Below are 20,694 nucleotides of genomic sequence, written 5' to 3'. Positions count from 1 at the left end.
TTTTAATTCCCTTTTAAATACTGTATTATTTTACCAAAACAGTAAGCACAATTTCCTGGTGCTAAATTTGACGAAATAAAATCTAAGTAGTTTTTTTCCCACCACTTACACATGGGTGCGTTTATTACCGCAAGAGGAGTCTCTTTCTTTTACGGAATTCTCATTTCCATTTTCGCTTCAAACGCTTTTTTTTTTTTTTAACTTATGTGAACAGCTTAAATTAATGTCGCCTTTACATGCAGGATGTAGGGGGTAACTACTATGGTATACACTTTTCCGTAAAGTGAAGGATATAGCAAACTGTGCTTCGACTTTTCTCTGCCGATGTTTAGTAGCAATGCTCCGTAAATCATCTAGAATTTGCATGTATGGGTCTGTTCCCAAAAAATTAAGGGCCTTTTATACGAAATGAATTGAGAAAACTCGAAAGGCCCAGCCGATGCTGTATTACCACACTTCCTCACCAACCTTCTGCCTACCTGAAATTAAATTGGTATACTCCCCCCCCCAATTATTTTAGGTGGTTTTGGTATCATTGGTCCTTTTTTTTTTTTTTTTTTTTTTTTTTTTTTTTAGGGGGGGGGAAGATACCTTCATATTGCCCCTGTGCATATATGTTACCATTGAACAACTTTCGCCTATCTATCCAATATTTAATTTCCACCTCATCGTTACTTTTTGCCTAAAATGAACAAATGAAGATTCACGTATTGTTTTTTTTTCTCTGCAAAAATTTGCTGGCGTATGTGTTAAAGCCGAGTATGTCCGGAGAAGGCATCCTAAGTAGAAGTAGCTTCAGAACTGTTTTGCATAATAGAAGTAACGCACTCCTGGCACATACCAATAAAAATTTTAGGAAATTGAGTAGAGACAGAGCTCAAAGGAGAGCGCTGCTTAGAGCCCTAACAACCAGTGTACGTTTCGTATGCCGACATTTTTTTTGTCGCTCCCAGTTTCCACACATCACAGTGTGGCAGACGCCTATGCACAATGGAAGGTTCAAATAAGTGCACTCGTATGTGCCTCCATACACATGAAATATGCCAACACAGGAATTTATTTTTCCGCACTTTTGCGCAGCTACTGAGACACGGTAAAATTGTAACAACCGAGGCCAAGGCAAAGGAAGCCCGAAGGAAGGTGGACAGGATAATAACCTTTGCAAAGAAGCATGACGATAACAGGCAATATGCCTACCGATTAATTGCAAATTACGTCTACGACAGGGAATTGGCTCTCAACATTGTTAAGCAGGTATGAGACAAGCGTCGTATAGGTTGTGCATGCCGTCCGTTTTTTTATTTCATTTTTTTTTTTTTTTTTTTTTTTCCTTCCCTTTTGTGATATTATAATATGTTGGACCGTTGTTCTAAGTGGCTTTATTTTTTATTTATTATATATATATATATATATATATATATATATATATATATATATATATATATTATTTTTTCCAAGGCCCCAGTCCGATATAAAGAACGGAACGGAGGATATACAAGAATAAAGCTATTGCCGAAGAGCCGAAAAGGAGACGCGGCAAGGATGGCCACGTTGGAACTCGTGTAGATTTGCATCTCCCTTTTATTTCCATTTTGAACAGGATTACGCAATTTTTTTTTTGTGCAAAGTATTTTTTTTTTATCCGAATGATTTACTAATTTGTTGTTTTCTTAATTCACTGCAAAGTATATCTTCTAGTGAATGTGACGTGCCATTTCGAATACATTTATAGTATTGTGGGTAGTCTTTTATGTAGGTCTTTTTTTTTTTTTTTTTTGTTATTTTATTTATTTTTTTTAGTATGCCTGTTCATTTTTTTCGTCCATGTTGAGAAGCAGTGCTATAGGACATTCACAACATATACGTGTTCTCACGAAAATTAATAAATTTGTGAAATATGGAACAACTGTTTTCTGTTATCTGCAATTTGAAATTTTTTTTTAAAAAGATACCACTTAACGCATGCATAAGGAGAACGATGTATAATTGTCCGCTTTCTTCTCCCCCACCCTCTTGTTTGGATGATGAAGTAGATTGCGGCATGTATATGTTGTGCTATGCAGTTGACACTCCTTTCGCTTATGCCCCTATACATGAAGCTGCAGGTGTGAAGAGACATACTCATCTACACACAATCCCGTGTGCACACCCTTGTCTATCTTGCCATGTTGCGCTAGTTGTAAATAATTATTCGGCGTGTTGAAGAGGTGTACCGTAAAAATTACGCAGACGGGGATCCCGAGGAAAGGAAGAAAAAGTAAATTCAGTGGGTCCATCCCCCAATACGAATTAACCTCCTGTAGCCAAATGAAACAAGGACATACACATTCGTAGTTGTGATACGCCATACGGAAAAGCGTAAAATTAATGTTGAAATTGAATAACAATGTTGCATTCGTAGAGGGGGTTTACATTCTGTTCCATTTTTTAAGCAATTTTGCCACTGTTTTTTTTTTCTTTTTTTTTTTCTTGTTAACGCGGTTTGAATATAATGGAGAGGTGTAAAAAAATTCAAAGGAATGGTGAAGAACACTGGGAAAACGCGAGAAAATAACGCAACTAATGGCATACGTAAACCATTTCGAAGATGACAATTTCATCACTAGCAGTTGCAAAACCACAAAGACATGTGAGCGTGTAGGAAGTTTTACGACTTTGCCTCACACAAAAATAAAAATACGTATTTTTCACATTTTCCTGGTTTGCATGTAATTCTCTCAAATAAAAAAAAAAAAAAAAAAAAAAAAAAAAAAAAAAAAACGCAAAATGTAAAATGTAAAATGTGAATAGCAGCATTGACTGCAAAGATTGGAAGAGGCAAAATAGAGAAAACGGAAATAAAATGGCCAAATTGCCAACTATTAGTTCAGCGCCGAGTCAACGGAAGCGCCAAAGTTAGGAAAAACCGCAAAAGGAAATACATGCAAAGCGTATGCATGAAACATTCCTTACACGCATACATTTCTGCTCAGTATTGAAAGTACACAGAACGACAAAGATTTGTTAAATTATTTTATTTTTTTTTTTTTCTTTGCGCATGATTAGCAAAATTTTGAAGGATCATTCAGGGATTATATAAAAATACAATTTACAGGCAGAAAAGAAGAAGAAAAAAAAAAAAAAAAAACATTTGTTTTTATCGCATCCTCACCGAATTAACAAAAAGACAATTTTTTATGTGCACGTAGGGACCTATCAAACTACACACATGTGTGTGTGTGTGTGTGTGTGTACGCTGGAGCATGCCGCATGTCATGAATAAAAAGGCTAGTTGGCGCAAAAATAAATATTTTATTTGGAAGTAAATGAGGGGAGGGTGCACCTTTCGCAAAAATTGCGTAATATATTAGTAAGCACAGAGGAATTTTACATTTTCTGCGCAGACTCTGTAAAAGTGACGGAGAGGCAAGTGGGGGAGAGCGCGAGTGAGAAGCGATGACCGCCGTTGTATGCGGCGATATAGACACATACCAACGCACGCACTTGGAAGTAAGTAAATATATATATGTACGCATGTACATGTACGCTTAGGCGCAGAAGAATTGGCTCTGTTAGCATAACTGCACTGTCCAAAGAAACATTCCGTGTCACGCGCATGTGTAGGTCAACCTGCATACAGATACAGTGAAGTACGTACGCACCCTGAAGAACTAAATACGTAAACGACGCAAGGCAAAATGAGTATGTTTCACCTGGAGAAGATACACGAAATGGACAGCATGATGAGCCTGATCGTAGGCATATTCCTGACCATAGTGGGGTCGATATTTATGGCCATCGCGAACACTTTTATGAAGTTGGGCCTGAGCGACACAAAGAAGAAGAAGTACATGTTCACCAACTACTCGTGCGACATGAAATGGTACATAGGATTTCTCGTGTACTGCTTTGGATCATTCTTACACATAATTGCATTAGGGTTTGCCCCTGCCAGTACCCTAGCACCAATGAATTCATTTGGATTAATTGCTAATGCGATCGTTGCGAATATTTACCTGAAGGAAAAGTTAGGGAAAATTGAGATAATATCCACGATGGGAATTTTCTTTGGAATTAGCATTTGTGCATGTGCTTCTTTCTTATGTGATCCTAAAGATGATGTACATTTTAATCCTTTTAATATAATCGAAAGCTGGAAGAACCCCTGGTATATTTTTTACATTTTCGTTTCCATTTTTTTATCTTTTTTTACTTTAATATATTTAAATCACCAGGAAAATAAAATAATATCAGAAAATGAAGAGATATACGCAACTAAGAGGTACATAGAGTTAAATATGTACGATGAGAAAAAGGAAGATGTAGAGAATGGGAATAATTTAAACTCTCCGTTGAATACGAAAAGATTAAGCGAAAGCGTAAATGCGTATCCAAAAACCATTGGGTTGTCATATGGCTTCTTAGCTGGGTTGATAGGATCTCAGTGTGTATTAGAAATTAAAGAAATTGTTGCTTTTTTAAATATCGGGTTGACAAATAAGCATATCTATAAAACCCCACTACCTCACTTATGTTTTATCTTCCTTGTAATATCAATTTATCTACAAATACATTTTCTAAATTTGGGTCTAACCAGAGGAGATGCCACTTTAGTTGTGCCAACCTACTACGTATTCTGGACTTTCTTCGGAACATTGGGAGGCCTGGTAAAATTCAACGAAATTGAAAACTTCAATTTTAATTCGATTCTCCTATTTTTAGCTGGTTTTGTGTTAACCGTATTGTTTATCTCTATCCTAGCTGTGCAAGAAATTGCCTTCTTAAGAAAATATGTCGATAAAGAAGTACCAGATATATCGCTAGACAATTTAGACATCAACGCTCAGGTTCTGCAAAATAAGAAGCTCTCAAAACAGGTTATATTAAACATGGGATTGTTTCCAGTTTCACTGCTCGGCACAACAGTAGGTCGAAAAAGATTTCGCCCTCTATATGAACGATTCAGGAGAACCAGAAGCATTTTGTCCGATACACACATAGGGGATCAGCACTGCGAATATTCCGTAGACACCAACATATACAATGCCTACACTTTGCCATACGATATATACAACACGAACAAGGATTCCTTTCACTCCAAGAAGAAGAAGTTTAGGAACATGGACCAGAGCGTAGAAAATACGTACGTGTTTTGAGGAGATTGTTTGGGGCAATTAAGGCCCGTGTGAATAGAAGCCTCTGTTGTGATTTTGCTATGCCGTCGGCACTTTGCCATTCTGTCAGAGCAGTGTAATTTTTTTTTTTTTTTTTTTTTTTTTTTTCCAAATGGGATATGCATATATCCCCCTCTTCCATTATGGGCAAATTAGCTCACCCGGATGTATCTCCCCTCTGTCCTACATGAACGCCAGTCGCGCTCCCAAATGTTCGTCCAAGCGATGAACACGCCTGTGTGTTCGTGCGTATATATACACCTACATTTGCGCGTTGGCAACACCGTTCTGTGTGTGTCTGTGTGTAAATTAAAAAAGCACCCTCCCCTCACGCCACGCCCACATAATTTGTTTCTTCATTGCGAAAAATAGTACCCACAAGTGAACTAGTGTCCTGTCCGCCAACGTGCCATTACGTATCCATCATTTTTTTTATTTTTTTTTTTCTTCACTTCTCCTTTTTTTGTTTTTTCCCTGACGAGCTTTTGTTCTTTTAAAGATCTTTTAAATATTAGCACTTTTTTTTTTTTTTTTTTTTTTTTTCTCCCATTTATTTATTTGGATCAGTTTAAATATGTTTCCCTGATGCAGCAGTTCGGTCTCGTTTCTTTTGATTCGTCCTTTATTTATATGTGCATTATGTGCCTCAAGTTTTTTGGGCTTGCCATCGTCATTCGTTGCTTGGTATTCGTCACACCGCCGCATTGTGGACGTTCGCCCATCCACTTTTTCCCCTTTTTAAAACTTCACCCCAGTTGATTACGATATTTTTTCCTCCAAAAAATATTCAATATACAAATGTTATGCATATCCAGAATGAACAACATTCTGGTAGCCACATTTTTGCTTCTTCTATGTGATCATGTTTAAAGCATCTACTTTATGCGTTTTATTTTTGGGGAAGTTCCTGTGAATGCCACCTTTTTAATGGCCATATATTCGGCTATAATTAATTGTATTCCTATGTGCGCACTGGAGACCATCCAGGGTGTGCACATGTGGGTGTGCCAAATGACATAGGAAGTTACATCACAGACACTTTAATTCTTTGGTTAAAATTCATACCATGACAAGAACGAATTAACTGTAAACTGTAAATTTGCCCATCTGCTGCCATCGCATACATGCAAAGGAAAAAAAAAAAAAATAATAAAAATTTTTAATAATTTTAAATAATTTTTCTTTTTCTAAAATGCTAACTTGGAGCCATTTCCAAAGCCTCATTTTCTCACAGGTCACAAAATGATCGCGCGAGTTCTCCCATTTTTGTTTCTCCTAGCATCAAGGATAACGATGGCAACGACAAAGGTTTTGTACCTAACTAGGTGTACCTCTTATCTGACGCCCCCCCAGCAATTGGGAAATAATAGGCACACACATGGCAGTAGGTTCCGAGGGCGGCATATGGACAGACTAAGGCTCCTGGACGAATCAGTTAAAAGTATGGTCGTGCGGGAGGTGCTTCCAGTGGAACATTTTAATGATAAAAAAATATGCTAGAAATGCGCATAAAAGGAAGCATATACGCAAATGTGAATGCCTACTTTGCTGTCCTCTTTGTAGACAACGAGCACATAATCAAGTTAACGGACAATGCCCAGAAGAAAATCAAAGTAATGTGAAATATAAATGGGTTATTTCCACTAGGCTTTTTTTTTTTTCCCCCTCCCCCGTGGCACATATACCATGAAGGAAAGCAGAACATAAATAAGCGGTAACATGCGCACACTTCACGCCCTGCACATTTATGATTCCCTTTTTTAGCAACTGGTAGCAGAAGCGGAAAGAGATAGCCTAATACTAAAGCTGTCTGTAAAAAATGGAGGCTGCAAAGGATTGAAGTACCAATTGAATCCCATCAGGAAGGTATGCATAGAAATATTTTCACCACAGTGTAACCGAGCAAAGAAAAGAATTAATTATGAAAAATTTAAGAACCCATTTATGTTGCTACTTACTTATTTATGTTGGAATAGCTACAATCGTCATCATATCACGACTACAAAATTTGCTACTGTTTTCCCTCCCCTCTTTTTTTTTTTTTTTTTTTTTTTTTTTGAAGGACGAAATCGAGGCAGATGACTATGTGCAACAGTTCGAAGAATTGAAGTTCATTTTGGCTATAGATGCAACTAGCGTTATTTATATTTACAACAATATATTGGATTACAGCTACGACTTAATCAATGGTGGATTTAAGTACGTTTCCGTTATAGCATGAGTAGCACATATTACACTTTGCCCTTTCACCCCAAAAGGTTTTATGCCACTGTTTGTGGTGTACAGTACATAAATTCCACCATTTGGAATTATTACATATTCCTTTTTTCCCCTGTAGGTTTATAAATCCAAATGCCACTAAAAAGTGTGGCTGCGGGAAGTCATTTAATGTTTAGCTGCCTTTAGATATGACAATTTCTTTCCATTTTTTTTTTCTTTTTTCTTTTTTTTGTGACATTTTTTAAAAAAGTAACACACTTTTAGTATATCATTTGTTGACAAAAAATTACGTTTAAATGATTAAAAAAAAAAAAAAAAAAAGTGTTTCTTCTTTGAATTAAACAAATTGTGTCATATATATGGACAAATAAAAATTAAAAACATCGTGACGGTCGGTCCTCATATGAGGGTGGGGAGGAAGTGCCTCCGGAAATATATAAGGAAACTCAATTTGTGCTCATTTATCTCCGCTAGAGCATCCCCTACATCCACAATTTACACACTGCAAAACCTACAAAATATGGGGGGTAAAGTATAGCGCCATGGCAACAGTGTACGAGATAGACATATCATTGAGGTGTGTAAATTGACTTTGCTATGCCAAGTTCACATCGGGGCAAGCTATTCATATATATATATACATGTGCATGCAAATTTGCACAAGTGCACATTCTCCTTTGCAGTACTTACCCGATCGCCCAAATTACTTTTGGGCACTCTACAGATGCAGGTGTTGCTGAAGTTGCTGTCTGATACCTGGATGCACTTGAGGCAGCACAGGTTTTCATATCCCTGCTTTCTCCATTTTGATATGAGGGCGCCATCCACATATTTCTCCTGCACCAGGTAGTCGTACAGTTCCCCTGCGGACGGGGAGGGGGGGGAGTAGTAATGTGGAATGCTCATGAGGGTATGCATATGGGGGATATATAAGTATATAAATACACATGGTACATATAAAGGAGCGCTCATATCGTGTCCTCCAAACTTGATTTGCGCGCAAACGGTACAGGAACAAACGTAGTTGTCAAACGCCCACGCAGGGGCTTGAAGTAGTCCCGGCAACTTACTTGATATTTCCTTCCGCTTGTAGTACAGCTCGTATATGTAACGAGACGTTTGGTGGTTAATTTGAAATATGGGCCACAAAATTTCACTTTTCCTTTTCTTAGAAGTATCTTCGTTTTCCAAACTGCGCATTTTTTTGTTCATTTCATCTAAAAAGGATTCCACTTTACTCCACCCCTCGGGTGGTTTCCTTGAATTCATCGTCCTGATGCGCGGCATGTTCGCAGAGGCATGCTTGACAAACGGATTGTTGCATTAGTGATCCAGGCGTTTTCGTTACTTGGCAACTTGGCAAATTGGCGCCTTGGACGCTTAACGTTTTACCTGAACAGTTTGTTTAAAAAAAGTCGCCACTTCGATAGCGCTCTTTTCACGTACGCGTTAAGTAACGAGTTGGACCTTTAAAAATTGTTTACGCTAAAAAAAAAAAAATGCATCCGAGAAATTTTTCCCCCTGTGAAAAGCCTTTGCGGTACATTTCAGAAATTTTATAAAATTCGCTGATGCAGCAGCGAGAAAAAATTCTTCACTGTATTTATACCTTTCAAGAAACACAATGAGGTCACCTTTTATCTTATAAATGCTTCTTGTACCGAACCGTTATTGGGTAACTTCGGGCGAGAAAAAAAAAAAAAAAAAAAAATGGAAAAAAAATACATTATTCGTTTTACTCACCACACATTTGAACGTTCTTCCGTTAAAGATAGGAGAAGCAAAAATGTAATACACAAATGACAATTATGTATAGTATAAAAATGAATGGCTCCTGGCTGTTGTTGTTGGTGGTACTCGCTTGCTTCACCCGTTTTCAAGTGTTCGAATAAAAATATATCATATATGGTGATTAAGATAGGTTTTCACAATTATTCCATTCTGCGCATGCGCACCTCATCATGGAGTAAAGGAGAAACAACCCCATGAAGGCAAAAAAAGTGAACGGAGAATGGTCAACGCAAGACGAATCAAACGAACTTAATGAATAGTCCTTGTCAGGGTCTATACTGTCTTTATTTGAACCCCCGCTTATAGCTAGTTGGTGTTACGACACAAAGGCAAACGTTTACGAGGAAAAATACCAAGGAGCCATTGAAAGGTGTGCACAATTATGTGCTCCTTAATTATAATGGGCGAAAAGGAGGCCATATCATAACATCAAAAGTATTTTTTTACACAAATTGTTACCCACGAAAGGGGTAAATAATAATACGACAATTTGTGTGTTCATTTATATTTATCACCGGAAGGGGGATCCAAATTTTATGAACGAAAATGCGTTTATCTTGAATAAAATTAGTTCTGCATTTTCACTGAAAAAATTTGAATGCGTACATTCACAGCAGAACAATAGCTATCCCGATGTGTTGCCGTCAAATATAGTCCTCTAAGAAGTTGTGACGCATATCGAGAAAGGCGCGTAATGAATTTTGTTAATGTAGGCAGTAGCCCTCTTTATGTCATTTTTTTAAGGTTAAGATGTTCACGTTAAAATAGGAGGAAAATTGCGAAACTCCCTTTTAGAGAAGTGATGACAGGAGTGGACGCATGGCTGGTTCATTCCTTTGTTAGGAGTTGGTGCAAATGTATACGCAATTCATACATTTATACCTCCTTTTTTTTCCTAGATGTTTTTAAAGGTGAAACAGTGGATGCGTGAAATTAAGCACACATATTTATACGGACGAATTGGGCGTGGAATTTTTATCATGAAAAAAAAAAAAAAATTCAATATGTAATAATTCCATATTATATTCAGTTTCCACAGTGTATGTAATAAAAAGAGGAAAGACCTTTCGAACATGCTTAAAAAATTCGTTTTATTGCATTTGTTCGGACCTCCCTATGTGATTGTTCAGTACGTGAAAAAAAAAAAAAAAAAAAAAAAGTACCCTTCCCACGTTTAAGAAAATGCTCTACTGAAGAAAGTACTCACGATAATGCTGACGTGGTGGGCAAAAAAAAAAAAAAATACATATGCACATTCTCTCGTGAAAAAAAAAAAAGAAAGAAACCATAAAAATATTAATTAAAAGTGGTCGCAGTGTCAAACGCACCGTCGAAAAGGAATATGAGCGATGCACCTTTTACTAAATGAGCTAACTGTACTTAAGACCACTGCACACGCATTACAGAGTAACATGCTTGTCATTCTTGTAAGTGAATGACAAAATTGGGAATCTACGACAAAGCATTGTTCCTGTATGCCTCTGCAAATGTATGCCCATATATATGTACTGTTGGCACTGTGAAAATGCTTCAACGTCGTTTGCATATCTACTTCTCATTTTATACACCACTCCAACCCATTAAAATAACATAAATGTGCGCCCATTTCATTTGACTACATGTTTGTGAACATATATCCAGTTTTGCTAATGAATGGTGACTCCAGACGAATGACATTCACTTGAGGAGGGCCGAAAAATAACACCCTTTGATGGAATAAAGCGGTATGCCTTTAACCCCCCCAATTGATGACGGACGCACCAAAAAATAGACCTCTTTAAAAGTGCAAAGAATTTTCCCACCTTGTAGGAGGGCCATTCGGTTTTGTTTATTTTCTTTTGCCTGAAGAGTTTTGTTTGTTTGGTTTGGTTAAGCTTTAATTTGCCATTTTTTTTTTTTTGCTTTTTTTTTTTTTTTTTTTTTTTATATATATATTTTCTTCTAGCTATAATTTCGCCACCATTTGGCTACTTTCTTATTCCAAATAGCCAAAATTAAAAAAAAAAAAAAAAAAAAAATTGTCACGTCATATATTTTTTCCTTTTTTTCCCTTTTTTTTGTTGTGCCTCTTTTCCATGCCAATTTATATTTCGTGGAACCAAATGTGCAAATTGTGAAGTTCTAAAGAGCCACCTCCAAAATGGTAAAAAAAAAAATAACCCCCAAAATTATTCATGTTTTTTCAACTGAAACAAAAAACAACGTTGGAAATTCACATAAAATTTAGAAGTATATGGTATCTGTGAGAATAGTGAAATCAGCAAAACTGATATTTTTACACATCCCATACTTTCATTCTGATTTTTCCTTCTTATTTCCTTATATCTATTGTTTTTTTTTTTCTTTTTCTTTTGTTTTTGTTTTTTTTTTTTTTTTTTTTCTTTCAAAGCGTGTGTTCCTGTTATTTTAAAACAGCATCGTAGTGTCCTTCATGTTGCATTTTCACCACATGCTTCTTTCATTTTTATTTTGCGCGAAAAAATATCAGGATTGAGATGTTCGTGTATCCTAATAATTTCGAGCAAGTTTTGTTGGAATGCATCCTACACTGATGTACACATATGCGTCGGACAAATTTTGATGTTTATTCGTACGTGTTTGTACACGGCTTTTATGTGAGCGTTAGCGTAATCGTTTGAGTCTTATGCACGATGCTTGCCTTTTCGAGCCTGCGTATGCACCTATACGCGTGAAGTTATATATATGTGTATATATGTATATATGTATATATTTCCATCTTCAGTTGGCCTTCTTTTCTGCGTGCTCATTCACACATAGTACTTTTCTATACGCTGTTCACGTAACAGGCCATTTGCATGTGTATTTTATATGCTGGTATATATGCATACACATGTGTATATGTTTACACTTTTCACTCGTGCAGAGTTAGCAAAAAAAGTAATCGCATTTGTTACACCTTAAGCAGGTGTGTGCCTCCGCGTTCAGCTAACATTACAATTTAAAAGGAAACGAAAAAACGGAGGTATAATATATATCCACATATATAAATATTCATGTAAAAATTAAAAAAAAAAAAAAAAAATTACAAGCACACAAAATTAGTAGATGATTCCCCCTCCACCATTTTTAATATAATCGCCTATGTTATATCATTTACACACTGTTTATGTAGCCCTCTTTTTTATTCCCTCCCCTTGCATTTGTATACATATAGCGTTTGTCAGAATTTTCCATTGTGGTTTGTACGAAGAATGAAAATGTAGAGAAAGGCAGGAAAAATAAACGCCTCCTTTGTTCGAGAGCACGTGTATACGTACGCATGTACGTATGATGTGCATGCCTTTTGAAGTGCCTCATTTTACAGCAAAGTGCAAAAATTGTGTGTTATATTTTCTTCTTATGTGTAAGGGGTAAAAAAGGGAGGAGGCAGAACTGATTTATTCCACAAACATCAGTTATTTTTTATGGAAATCAAATTCACTTTATGAAATTTATATCGTATCGTTGATGAGCCATTAATTTAAATTTATTTGTAATGCTTGTCTGATTTGCAAGCATATACGCGCTTGTGTGCCTGTATAAATTAAGGAAGCAGCCGAATGAGCGTCTTACCTTTTGCCCACACGCAAAGGTAAACGTGGGTGATAGCTGATTTGTAAAAACTGGTTGAAGGGGTCCCACCTTCGTTCTTTTTTTATGCATCTCTATTGTGCCTAGGAATTTTGGATCATTCACATAGATGATCTTTTACGATAGTTGCGTTGTACGATTGGGTGATGTAGAGAATTTCAAACTATAAAATATATAATACATATATGTACATACGTATTTATTCGCATGTGATGAATTAATGTGTCCATGTGTTCACGCCACCATATACCCACTGACATAATATAATCCAGACCGTACTTGTCCCGCTACCCACCTGAAGCCCCACTCAATTGAAATAATGGAGTGTGTTTCGCATGACAGCCGAAACACAAACGGCGCAATATGCGCCAAGGAGTTAACAAATAGTAGTGGCAATTCTAAGTCAATTGAAATGCATGCATATAAAAATAAATTCGAAAAAAGTACCAACTGTGAGGAAAATAGCCAAGCAACAATTAGGACAAGTAACACAAAGAACGAAGAAAGGAAGAACCAAATGAATTACGGTACCGATAATGACCAGGTTGAAAATTTTAAAGTGTTGCACACTTATTCAGGTACCAGCCAGAAAAGCAGAAAAATTGGGCGTACAAAGAATTTTTCAAAAAATAAGGCAGATTTCAATAATTTCTTCTATGAAGAAAAATATGCCAATATTAATTATGTGGAGAAGGGGAAACGCCCCGATAGGCATTTTCCGCATGGAGGTTCGGGAAGGAATAGGGGGGTTAACGACAATCACCATAGAAAAGGTACATCATTAGGAAATTGCAACAGTGGTAATAATAATATCGGGGCGCACAATCCTATCGAATCGTCTGGGAAGAATTATTCAGGGTCAAGAATGAATTTGGTAAATGGTGCAGAGGAAAAGTTCTTAAAACGGATGGGGAGCAATAACGACAACATAATGCCAAATGCGGATAAATCGCACGTAGGAATGGCTTCTAATAGAAGTAGGAGAAGAGGTTCAAACTCAGAAAAGGTCCCATTTGTCTTTACGAACATAGGGGGAGAAACTGGAAGTTATGACGATCCAAATGGCAGCATGGTAAAATGCGCTAAGGACGATGATTTTGTCGCCACTGAACATTTGGGCGTAGGTAAAAGTATGTGTGTTGACCTCCGTGGTGACGTTATCGATAGCGAAAGCAATGACCATAAGGGCGATTTCCCCAAGGACGGAACCCCCTCAAGCAAGAAGAGCAGCTTCGTGCGAAAGAGTAAGTCCCTGAACAGAAATAATATTTATGAGAGAAAAGAGGATGAGAAACAGATGGTATCCATCATGAATAGGGACAACCCGGAAGGTATGGATTACACGAATTTAACGAAAAAAGCTTGTTCTAATAGCGAATTAAAATTTAAAGAAAAAAAAAAAGAGGAAGCAAACTGCACAAATAAGGAAGCGAATTACGATTTTAAGAGCGCCTTGAATGTCCAATTCTCCAAGACAAAAATGTGCCCATATATGAACACGAAAGAAAAGTGCAAACGGTTTTTAAGTAATATGTGCCCCTATGCACACGACCAAAGTGAGTTAAAGCCATTTCCTGATTTGTACAAAACAGCCATGTGCCGTAACTTTATGAAAAATTTATGTAGTAAGTCGAAGATTGAATGTAATTTCGCACATAATGTGGAGGAGCTGAGATCCACAGATGAGTTTTACAAAACGACCTTGTGTAAATTTTTCCTGAATGGGTACTGCAAGGCGGACACGAACTGCAGGCACGCGCATGGGCAGAAGGAGCTGAAGTGTAAGGAGGCCAAGAGTAGTGAAGCCAAGTGTGGTGATGCCAAATGGAGTGAAGCGGAACGTAAAGACGTGAACTGTGAAAGTGTGAACTGTGAAAATGTGAACTGTGAAAATGTGAACTGTGAAAATGTGAACTGTGAAAATGTGAACTGTGAAAGTATGAACTGTGAAAGTGTGAACTGTGAAAGTATGAACTGCGAAGAGATGAACTGCGAAGAGATGAACTGCGAAGAGATGAAGCATAGGTACCGCGGCAGTTTGCCCTGCGAAAGCGATCGGGTAGGCACAGAGGATGCGAATAACAATGAGGATAGAGAGCAGCCGCATCATCCGCACGAGCAGAGTGACCTAGTAGGGGGGAAAACTCCTCTAAACGGAGAGAAAATGAACCAGTTAAAATCGTCGGAAAGTTTCTCCCTGTGCGAAGGGAAGGAGGTAAAGACCATAGGAGAAGGGGAAGACATTGCGGAGGAGGATTTGCTTGTCGCGGATGACATGCAAGAGGACGAAATGGTAGTGGACGTTATCACGGTGGAAGGAAAACACATATCAAAAACATGCGATAAGAAAAAAAATGGCAGCAAAAAGAAAAAAGAAACATTCTACAATGCATCGCGGAAACTTATGTCCATTAGCACGAAGGACACATACTGCTTTCTGTCCAATGGTTTATCCAGAAACATGGAATCGTCTGAAATTTTAGATGATGAAAATAAGAGTGTAAGGACGAATGAAGATTCAACTCTCGCCCATAGCAATGGAGATTCCAAGATAAAGAGTTCAGACAGCGCAAATAGCTATTTTAAGGGGGAACCCCAGCCTGAGTATCCATTTAAGTCTAACGAAACGATATACCGAGTAGAGGTGAAAGAGGAGAAAGTTAACAACTCCTGTGACGCAGTTGGACGGGAAGAAAAAAACGGAAGTGACACTGAGCAAGGACACAACTCGGTGGATAATAGTGAACAGATAGCCACAATAGGACACATTGGAGAAAATCATACCACAAATCATGCAAAACGGGAACGAGATAATAATAGAAAATTCACATATTCAAATTCTCACAAAGGTAGTAACGTAGCAGTGAATGGAAGTATAGCTTTGAAAAAAGAGGGAAGGGAAATCTTTAACGACGATAATGCGTATGGACATAAGAATAAAATGAGCGTCAATGGGGTGAAGGGTTCAAACGAAGAGACCATTCATCCTAAAATGGAGAAGAGCAAAAATGGAAGGGGATACATGAACCCTAATTTTACCCCCATGGGTAATAAAAGTGGCACAAAAAATGTTCAGGACAAAATGGGAAACGGAAAATTAAATCGAAATGAGCCAATTGATGTTATCGACGTGAAGGATGAAATGCGCCCCCGAGGTGAGAGGCAATTTGGCAGATTGTATGAGAATGGCATGTGTGGTTATGAGGGAGCCATGGAACAAACTGGGAATTACGGTGGTACGGATAATTGTGGTTATGCCCAAGAAAGGGGAGAGAATTACACATGGGAGGATCACAACGGGGGGGATCACGCGGGTGAATACAACAGGGGAGATTACCGAAACAGAGGGTTTAACAACACCGGCAGGGGCAATGGCAATGACAACTTCCAGGGCGGGAGTAACAACAACTTTAACGGAGCCTTTGGTAACAGCGCCGATAAGTACCGAAGCAGTGTGAGTAAACATTGTGCAAATGGAAAAAGGGGGAATGGAGACACGACGAGGTACGGTGGCCACATTGGCAGTGCAGAGAGCAGCAATAATGGAGTGGCGAAGAATGGCGTGACGAAAAATGGAATGGCGAAGAATGGAATGGCGAAGAATGGAGTGGCAAAGAATGGAGTGGCGAAGAATGGCGTGACGAAGAATGGAGTGACGAAGAATGGCGTGACGAATGGGGGCCTTGAGGATAACGGCATGGGGAATGGTGGCTTTGGGAATAGTAGCATGATGAGCAACAACCAGGTGAACAATAACATGATGAAGAAAAACTTCAGGAGCAACAACGCAAGGAACAGCACTCGAAATGTGAGAAACAGCGCGAGAAACAACTTGAGGAATGGCGGCATGGCAAATTACGGTGCAAACCCTAACGGAGCGTACCCTAACAGTGCATGCCCTAACGACGTTGTGGAGAATAGTATGCACACCATGCATTCCGAAAGTGTGAACACCTACAACAACAATTTCAGTTGCTACAGTGTCAGCGAGGGAGACGCAAATGTTTACATGAGCATGAATAATTTCCCCTACAAGAATATGACCCAGGGCAATAGCTGCAATGTTGATGGTAGACCATCAAACAAGAATGACCATTCCAATTATGGCGGTCACTACGGAAACGTTGGTAACGGTTCAGTCGGCGCAAACAGCAACGCCTACGTTCCACAGGAGTACGCTCCACCTATGTGTAACAATATAATGAAACAGAGCAAGAATTATAGAGGTAAGAAAAAGATGGTGCAAAATAACATGCCATACGAGATGAGCAACAATGTAAACTTTGAAAACGGTAACGGGTGTGATCGTAGTAGAAACATATATGATCGCGGTGGTATGAAGCGGGACGGGAATTACAACGCTCATGGTTTTAACCCCAGTGGTACGATAGGCAATATGAATAATGAGCACGTTGACGGCAACATGTATGGCCATATGTTCATGAATAATGGTCCAAGAAACAACCACCATGGTAGTGTCAATAATATCTACGACAGTGGCAATGGCAGTGGGAATAATTATTACCCCTACGGCTACGATACTAGTGGAACACATGTAATGAATCCTCCTCTTGAGAAGAGTGCAGATATGCGCAACGGAGGTATGGAGCCGAATGTACACAGTGGCCACATGTACAATACCTTGCGCCCATATGGATTTGCAGATGGACAGAGCGGTGCACATGACGGGATTCAAAACGAAGCACCTTACGCTGCACACAGCGGAATGCAGAACGGCACCCATAATGGACCACATAATGGACCACCTAATGGATCACATAATGGACCACATAATGGATCACGTAACGGAATGCAGGACGGAATGCAGGACGGAATGCAGGACGGAATGCAGGACGGAATGCAGGACGGCACACATCGAGCATTCAGACAAGTGGACAAAAAAGTGCATAGCGGAAATGTCCATCATAGGCATGGAAGCAGAAATAGGAAGTACCTTATGGGCAATAATATCTATAAGGAGACCTATAGAAGTGGTGACGAAAATTGTAGCCACGCGGTGAACCGGGCAGACGAAGCGAACTTGGGTCAACACTTTATATGTGATCCTGGTGTGCGTGATCAAGGGAGCCGGGGAAGTAGGAGCCGGGAAGGTGGGAGTTGTGAAAGTCGGAGCCGTGAAAGCCGGAGCCTCTTATGGAGGAAGGAGAAAGTTTACCCATCGAATGGTTTAAAAAATGGGCGCATGGTAGAAGCTGCGGAACTGAAAAGAAATAATTATGATGAAAGGAATTTAGGTACAAGGAAATCTGACCACATTGGAAAGAACGAAAAGGAAAATAGGAAAGAGGGTCGTTCTGATGAACAAGGCGAAGACGAGATGAATGACACTGCATACTGCACCAGTTTTAATGCGGAAGATAACACGAACAAGTTAGAACAAAGTTTGTATTTGCAAAATAATAATCGTGGTAACTGGAAAGAATGCAATACACACCGAAAACGAAAAGGAAACAAAGATGGAGGGAGAAATGATGACATGATGATGAGTGATTTACATGGTAGTACGAATCAAAGGACGATAAACACTTTAGCTGCCTGCATAAGCACCTTGAATGGACAAGGGGATCAACCATCATTATACGAAGATGGCCAAATGGAAAGTTCCACGGTAGAAAAAAAGAAATCAGAAAATTATGATTCAATGGGTGAAAATTTCAAAAGTAACAACTTAAAAGGTAGAAGTACACGAAGAAGGGTATCACGAAATAGGAAAGCACAATATGAGGATAACCAAAATAAGGGCGAGCACATTAAAAAGGAACAGAACAGGGGGGAGACAAATCAGGAAGAGGTACTGACAGAGCTACAAATAGCTGGCCACCAAAATAGAATTGGTATGATTAAGCAGGATAACAAAATTGAAAATTTGTTAATTGATGAAGAACCCCAAACGTGTGTATCCTGCTACCAGTACATTACAGATCCCACGCCGGCGGAAATTACAACAACAAATCCATGCTGTTTAACATGTGGACAGATGATCAGGAAATCGCTCTCTTTGATGATCATAGAGCTATTGCAGCCACAGGTTCAACACCTACTTTCGGATGTCAACTTTTATGTGCAAAATTATCACGACTGATGAGGTTCCGGGGAGAGGGTGGCTGTTGCAACGGGAGTGTACCTGTCGCAACGGGAGGTGTACCTGTCGCAATGGGAGTGTACCTGTCGCAACGGGAGGTGTACCTGTCGCAACGGGAGTGTACCTGTCGCAACGGGAGTGTACCTGTCGCAACGGGAGTGTACCTGTCGCAATGGGAGTGTACCTGTCGCAACGGGAGGTGTACCTGTCGCAATGGGAGTGTACCTGTCGCAATGGGAGTGTACCTGTCGCAATGGGAGTGTACCTGTCGCAATGGGAGTGTACCTGTCGCAACGGGAGGTGTACCTGTCGCAATGGGAGTATCCGTGTTATAGCTGTACGCGGACACAACAGAGTTACATGCATGTGTGGGTAACGCTCATTAGCAAGGACGCACAGATGAACGAAGAAGGTTGCTTTAGAGGAAGTAAAACAGACTGTACAAGTTCATTATTTTTACCGAGCGTGCGTCAATGGAAATGGAAACACCTCGATTATCTGTTGCTGTTCATTTTGCGTTTATTTTGTTCCTGCCTGTGCATTCCATTCCTTCTCATGTCTGTTTTCATTTCCCCTTCATCCTTATGGTGAACCTTTACTAATTTTGTACCCCTTTTAAATTTTTCATTTAAGAGGAGTTTCCCTGCTTTAAATATAAGATGCTTCCCTCCCGTTGTCCGTGATCATTATTGTGTAGCCGTTCTCTTTTTTTTTTTTTTTTTCTTTTTTTTTTTTTCCGTCTGATTGTGCCGATAAGGAAAGAGGACTTGGAGTGCCTGTACATCATGTATGTATGAGTATCTTCACACGGGGAGGAGCATCTTTTTCCGTACCTGCGGATTTAACCCTTCACGCGTTGATTGTTCTCCTTTTTCCCAGCATTACCGCCCTCAATCGGATCGGCCATGTGCAGTTTCATGTGGGGCGTACACACGAGTTCACGCAGGTAGGTACGGCTCGATTTGCACATCCTATGTTACATGGATTCGTACAAACCGTTAAGGAGATTGCGGAAACTTTGTTTACTTAAAAACGTTAACCTTGATTATTTCATTTTGTTAACCTAACGTGGTTCCTGGGTCAAGTCACCGTAGTGTTCGTTCCACCACCGTGAAAAAGGCAACGCTTCGCCATTTTTTGCGTCAACATTTATAATATTTTACGCGTCCAAAGATAATGTAACCTTTTTTTTTTTTTTTTTTTTTTTTTTTTTTTTTTTGCGCCAATAATTTTTACCAAGTGGGGCGGTACAAAAATAGAAGGGATTATTTTAATGTCTCATGTGCGAAAAAGAAATTAACGTGTGAATGGTTCATTTTAGCAACAGAAGAAATGGAATAAGTTCAGTGGTCCCCGTAAAAAAGTGCATGCATAGCTAAATAGAATTGTGTGTGTATTCGCAGTATGCGTTATCTGTGGATATCCCACCCGTATGAAACGCCTACACAACATCTACACCTATAGATACATATATATACATATTATACATATATAATATGTAAGTGCTTGCGCTACCGCTATTATAACTTGGATTGTTTTCCCTTGGGTATTTCTGGTTTGTTCATTTGGTGTAGCGTGCGGTGGACATGGACGAGCTGGATAATAGCAACAGGGGATGGGCAACAATTTATATTTAGTAGTGCCACAAATTAATCGCTTTTTACATACACTGAATTTGTAAGCACATTCATATGGTTGCATTTGTTGTTGGTCAACGTGTGGAGTGCCTTCAATATATTGTCATATTTTTTCTACCAGGTGAAAGGGATAGGGTATTGTTATAGAGGCGCATATTTAATATATCCACATAAGTACTTGTCGACTTAGCGATAGATA

The 20,694-nt window shown here is 38.9% G+C and overlaps 5 protein-coding genes across 5 annotated transcripts; 4 read left to right on the top strand and 1 right to left on the bottom strand.

The window, feature by feature from the left end:
- Positions 1-695: 695 nt before the first annotated feature.
- PKNH_1010400 (50S ribosomal protein L17, apicoplast, putative) lies at positions 696-1,566 on the top strand (the record flags this gene model as incomplete). Its single annotated transcript, XM_039114096.1, has 3 exons — positions 696-914; positions 1,081-1,254; positions 1,459-1,566. The coding sequence occupies 3 exons, from the start codon at positions 696-698 to the stop codon at positions 1,564-1,566; spliced, it is 501 nt and encodes a 166-aa protein (XP_038969716.1).
- A 2,117-nt stretch (positions 1,567-3,683) lies between these two features.
- On the top strand, positions 3,684-5,135 carry PKNH_1010300 (uncharacterized protein; the record flags this gene model as incomplete). The annotated part of the gene is made up of 1 exon (XM_002259549.1): positions 3,684-5,135. The coding sequence occupies one exon, from the start codon at positions 3,684-3,686 to the stop codon at positions 5,133-5,135; it is 1,452 nt and encodes a 483-aa protein (XP_002259585.1).
- Positions 5,136-6,395: 1,260 nt separating this feature from the next.
- PKNH_1010200 (iron-sulfur cluster assembly protein SufA, putative) lies at positions 6,396-7,549 on the top strand (the record flags this gene model as incomplete). The annotated part of the gene is made up of 5 exons (XM_002259548.1): positions 6,396-6,594; positions 6,717-6,766; positions 6,918-7,019; positions 7,216-7,352; positions 7,492-7,549. The coding sequence occupies 5 exons, from the start codon at positions 6,396-6,398 to the stop codon at positions 7,547-7,549; spliced, it is 546 nt and encodes a 181-aa protein (XP_002259584.1).
- A 281-nt stretch (positions 7,550-7,830) lies between these two features.
- On the bottom strand, positions 7,831-8,660 carry PKNH_1010100 (pre-mRNA-splicing factor BUD31, putative; the record flags this gene model as incomplete). The annotated part of the gene is made up of 3 exons (XM_002259547.1): positions 7,831-7,884; positions 8,064-8,236; positions 8,444-8,660. The coding sequence occupies 3 exons, from the start codon at positions 8,658-8,660 to the stop codon at positions 7,831-7,833; spliced, it is 444 nt and encodes a 147-aa protein (XP_002259583.1).
- A 4,414-nt stretch (positions 8,661-13,074) lies between these two features.
- Positions 13,075-18,858, top strand: PKNH_1010000 (zinc finger protein, putative; the record flags this gene model as incomplete). Its single annotated transcript, XM_002259546.1, has 1 exon — positions 13,075-18,858. The coding sequence occupies one exon, from the start codon at positions 13,075-13,077 to the stop codon at positions 18,856-18,858; it is 5,784 nt and encodes a 1,927-aa protein (XP_002259582.1).
- Positions 18,859-20,694: the final 1,836 nt, after the last annotated feature.

This window comes from Plasmodium knowlesi (genome assembly GCF_000006355.2).
Source record: "Plasmodium knowlesi strain H genome assembly, chromosome: 10".
Lineage (NCBI taxonomy): Eukaryota > Apicomplexa > Aconoidasida > Haemosporida > Plasmodiidae > Plasmodium > Plasmodium knowlesi.
The sequence above is the reverse complement of the archived record's forward strand: the minus strand, read 5'-3'. Positions and strand labels throughout refer to the sequence as shown.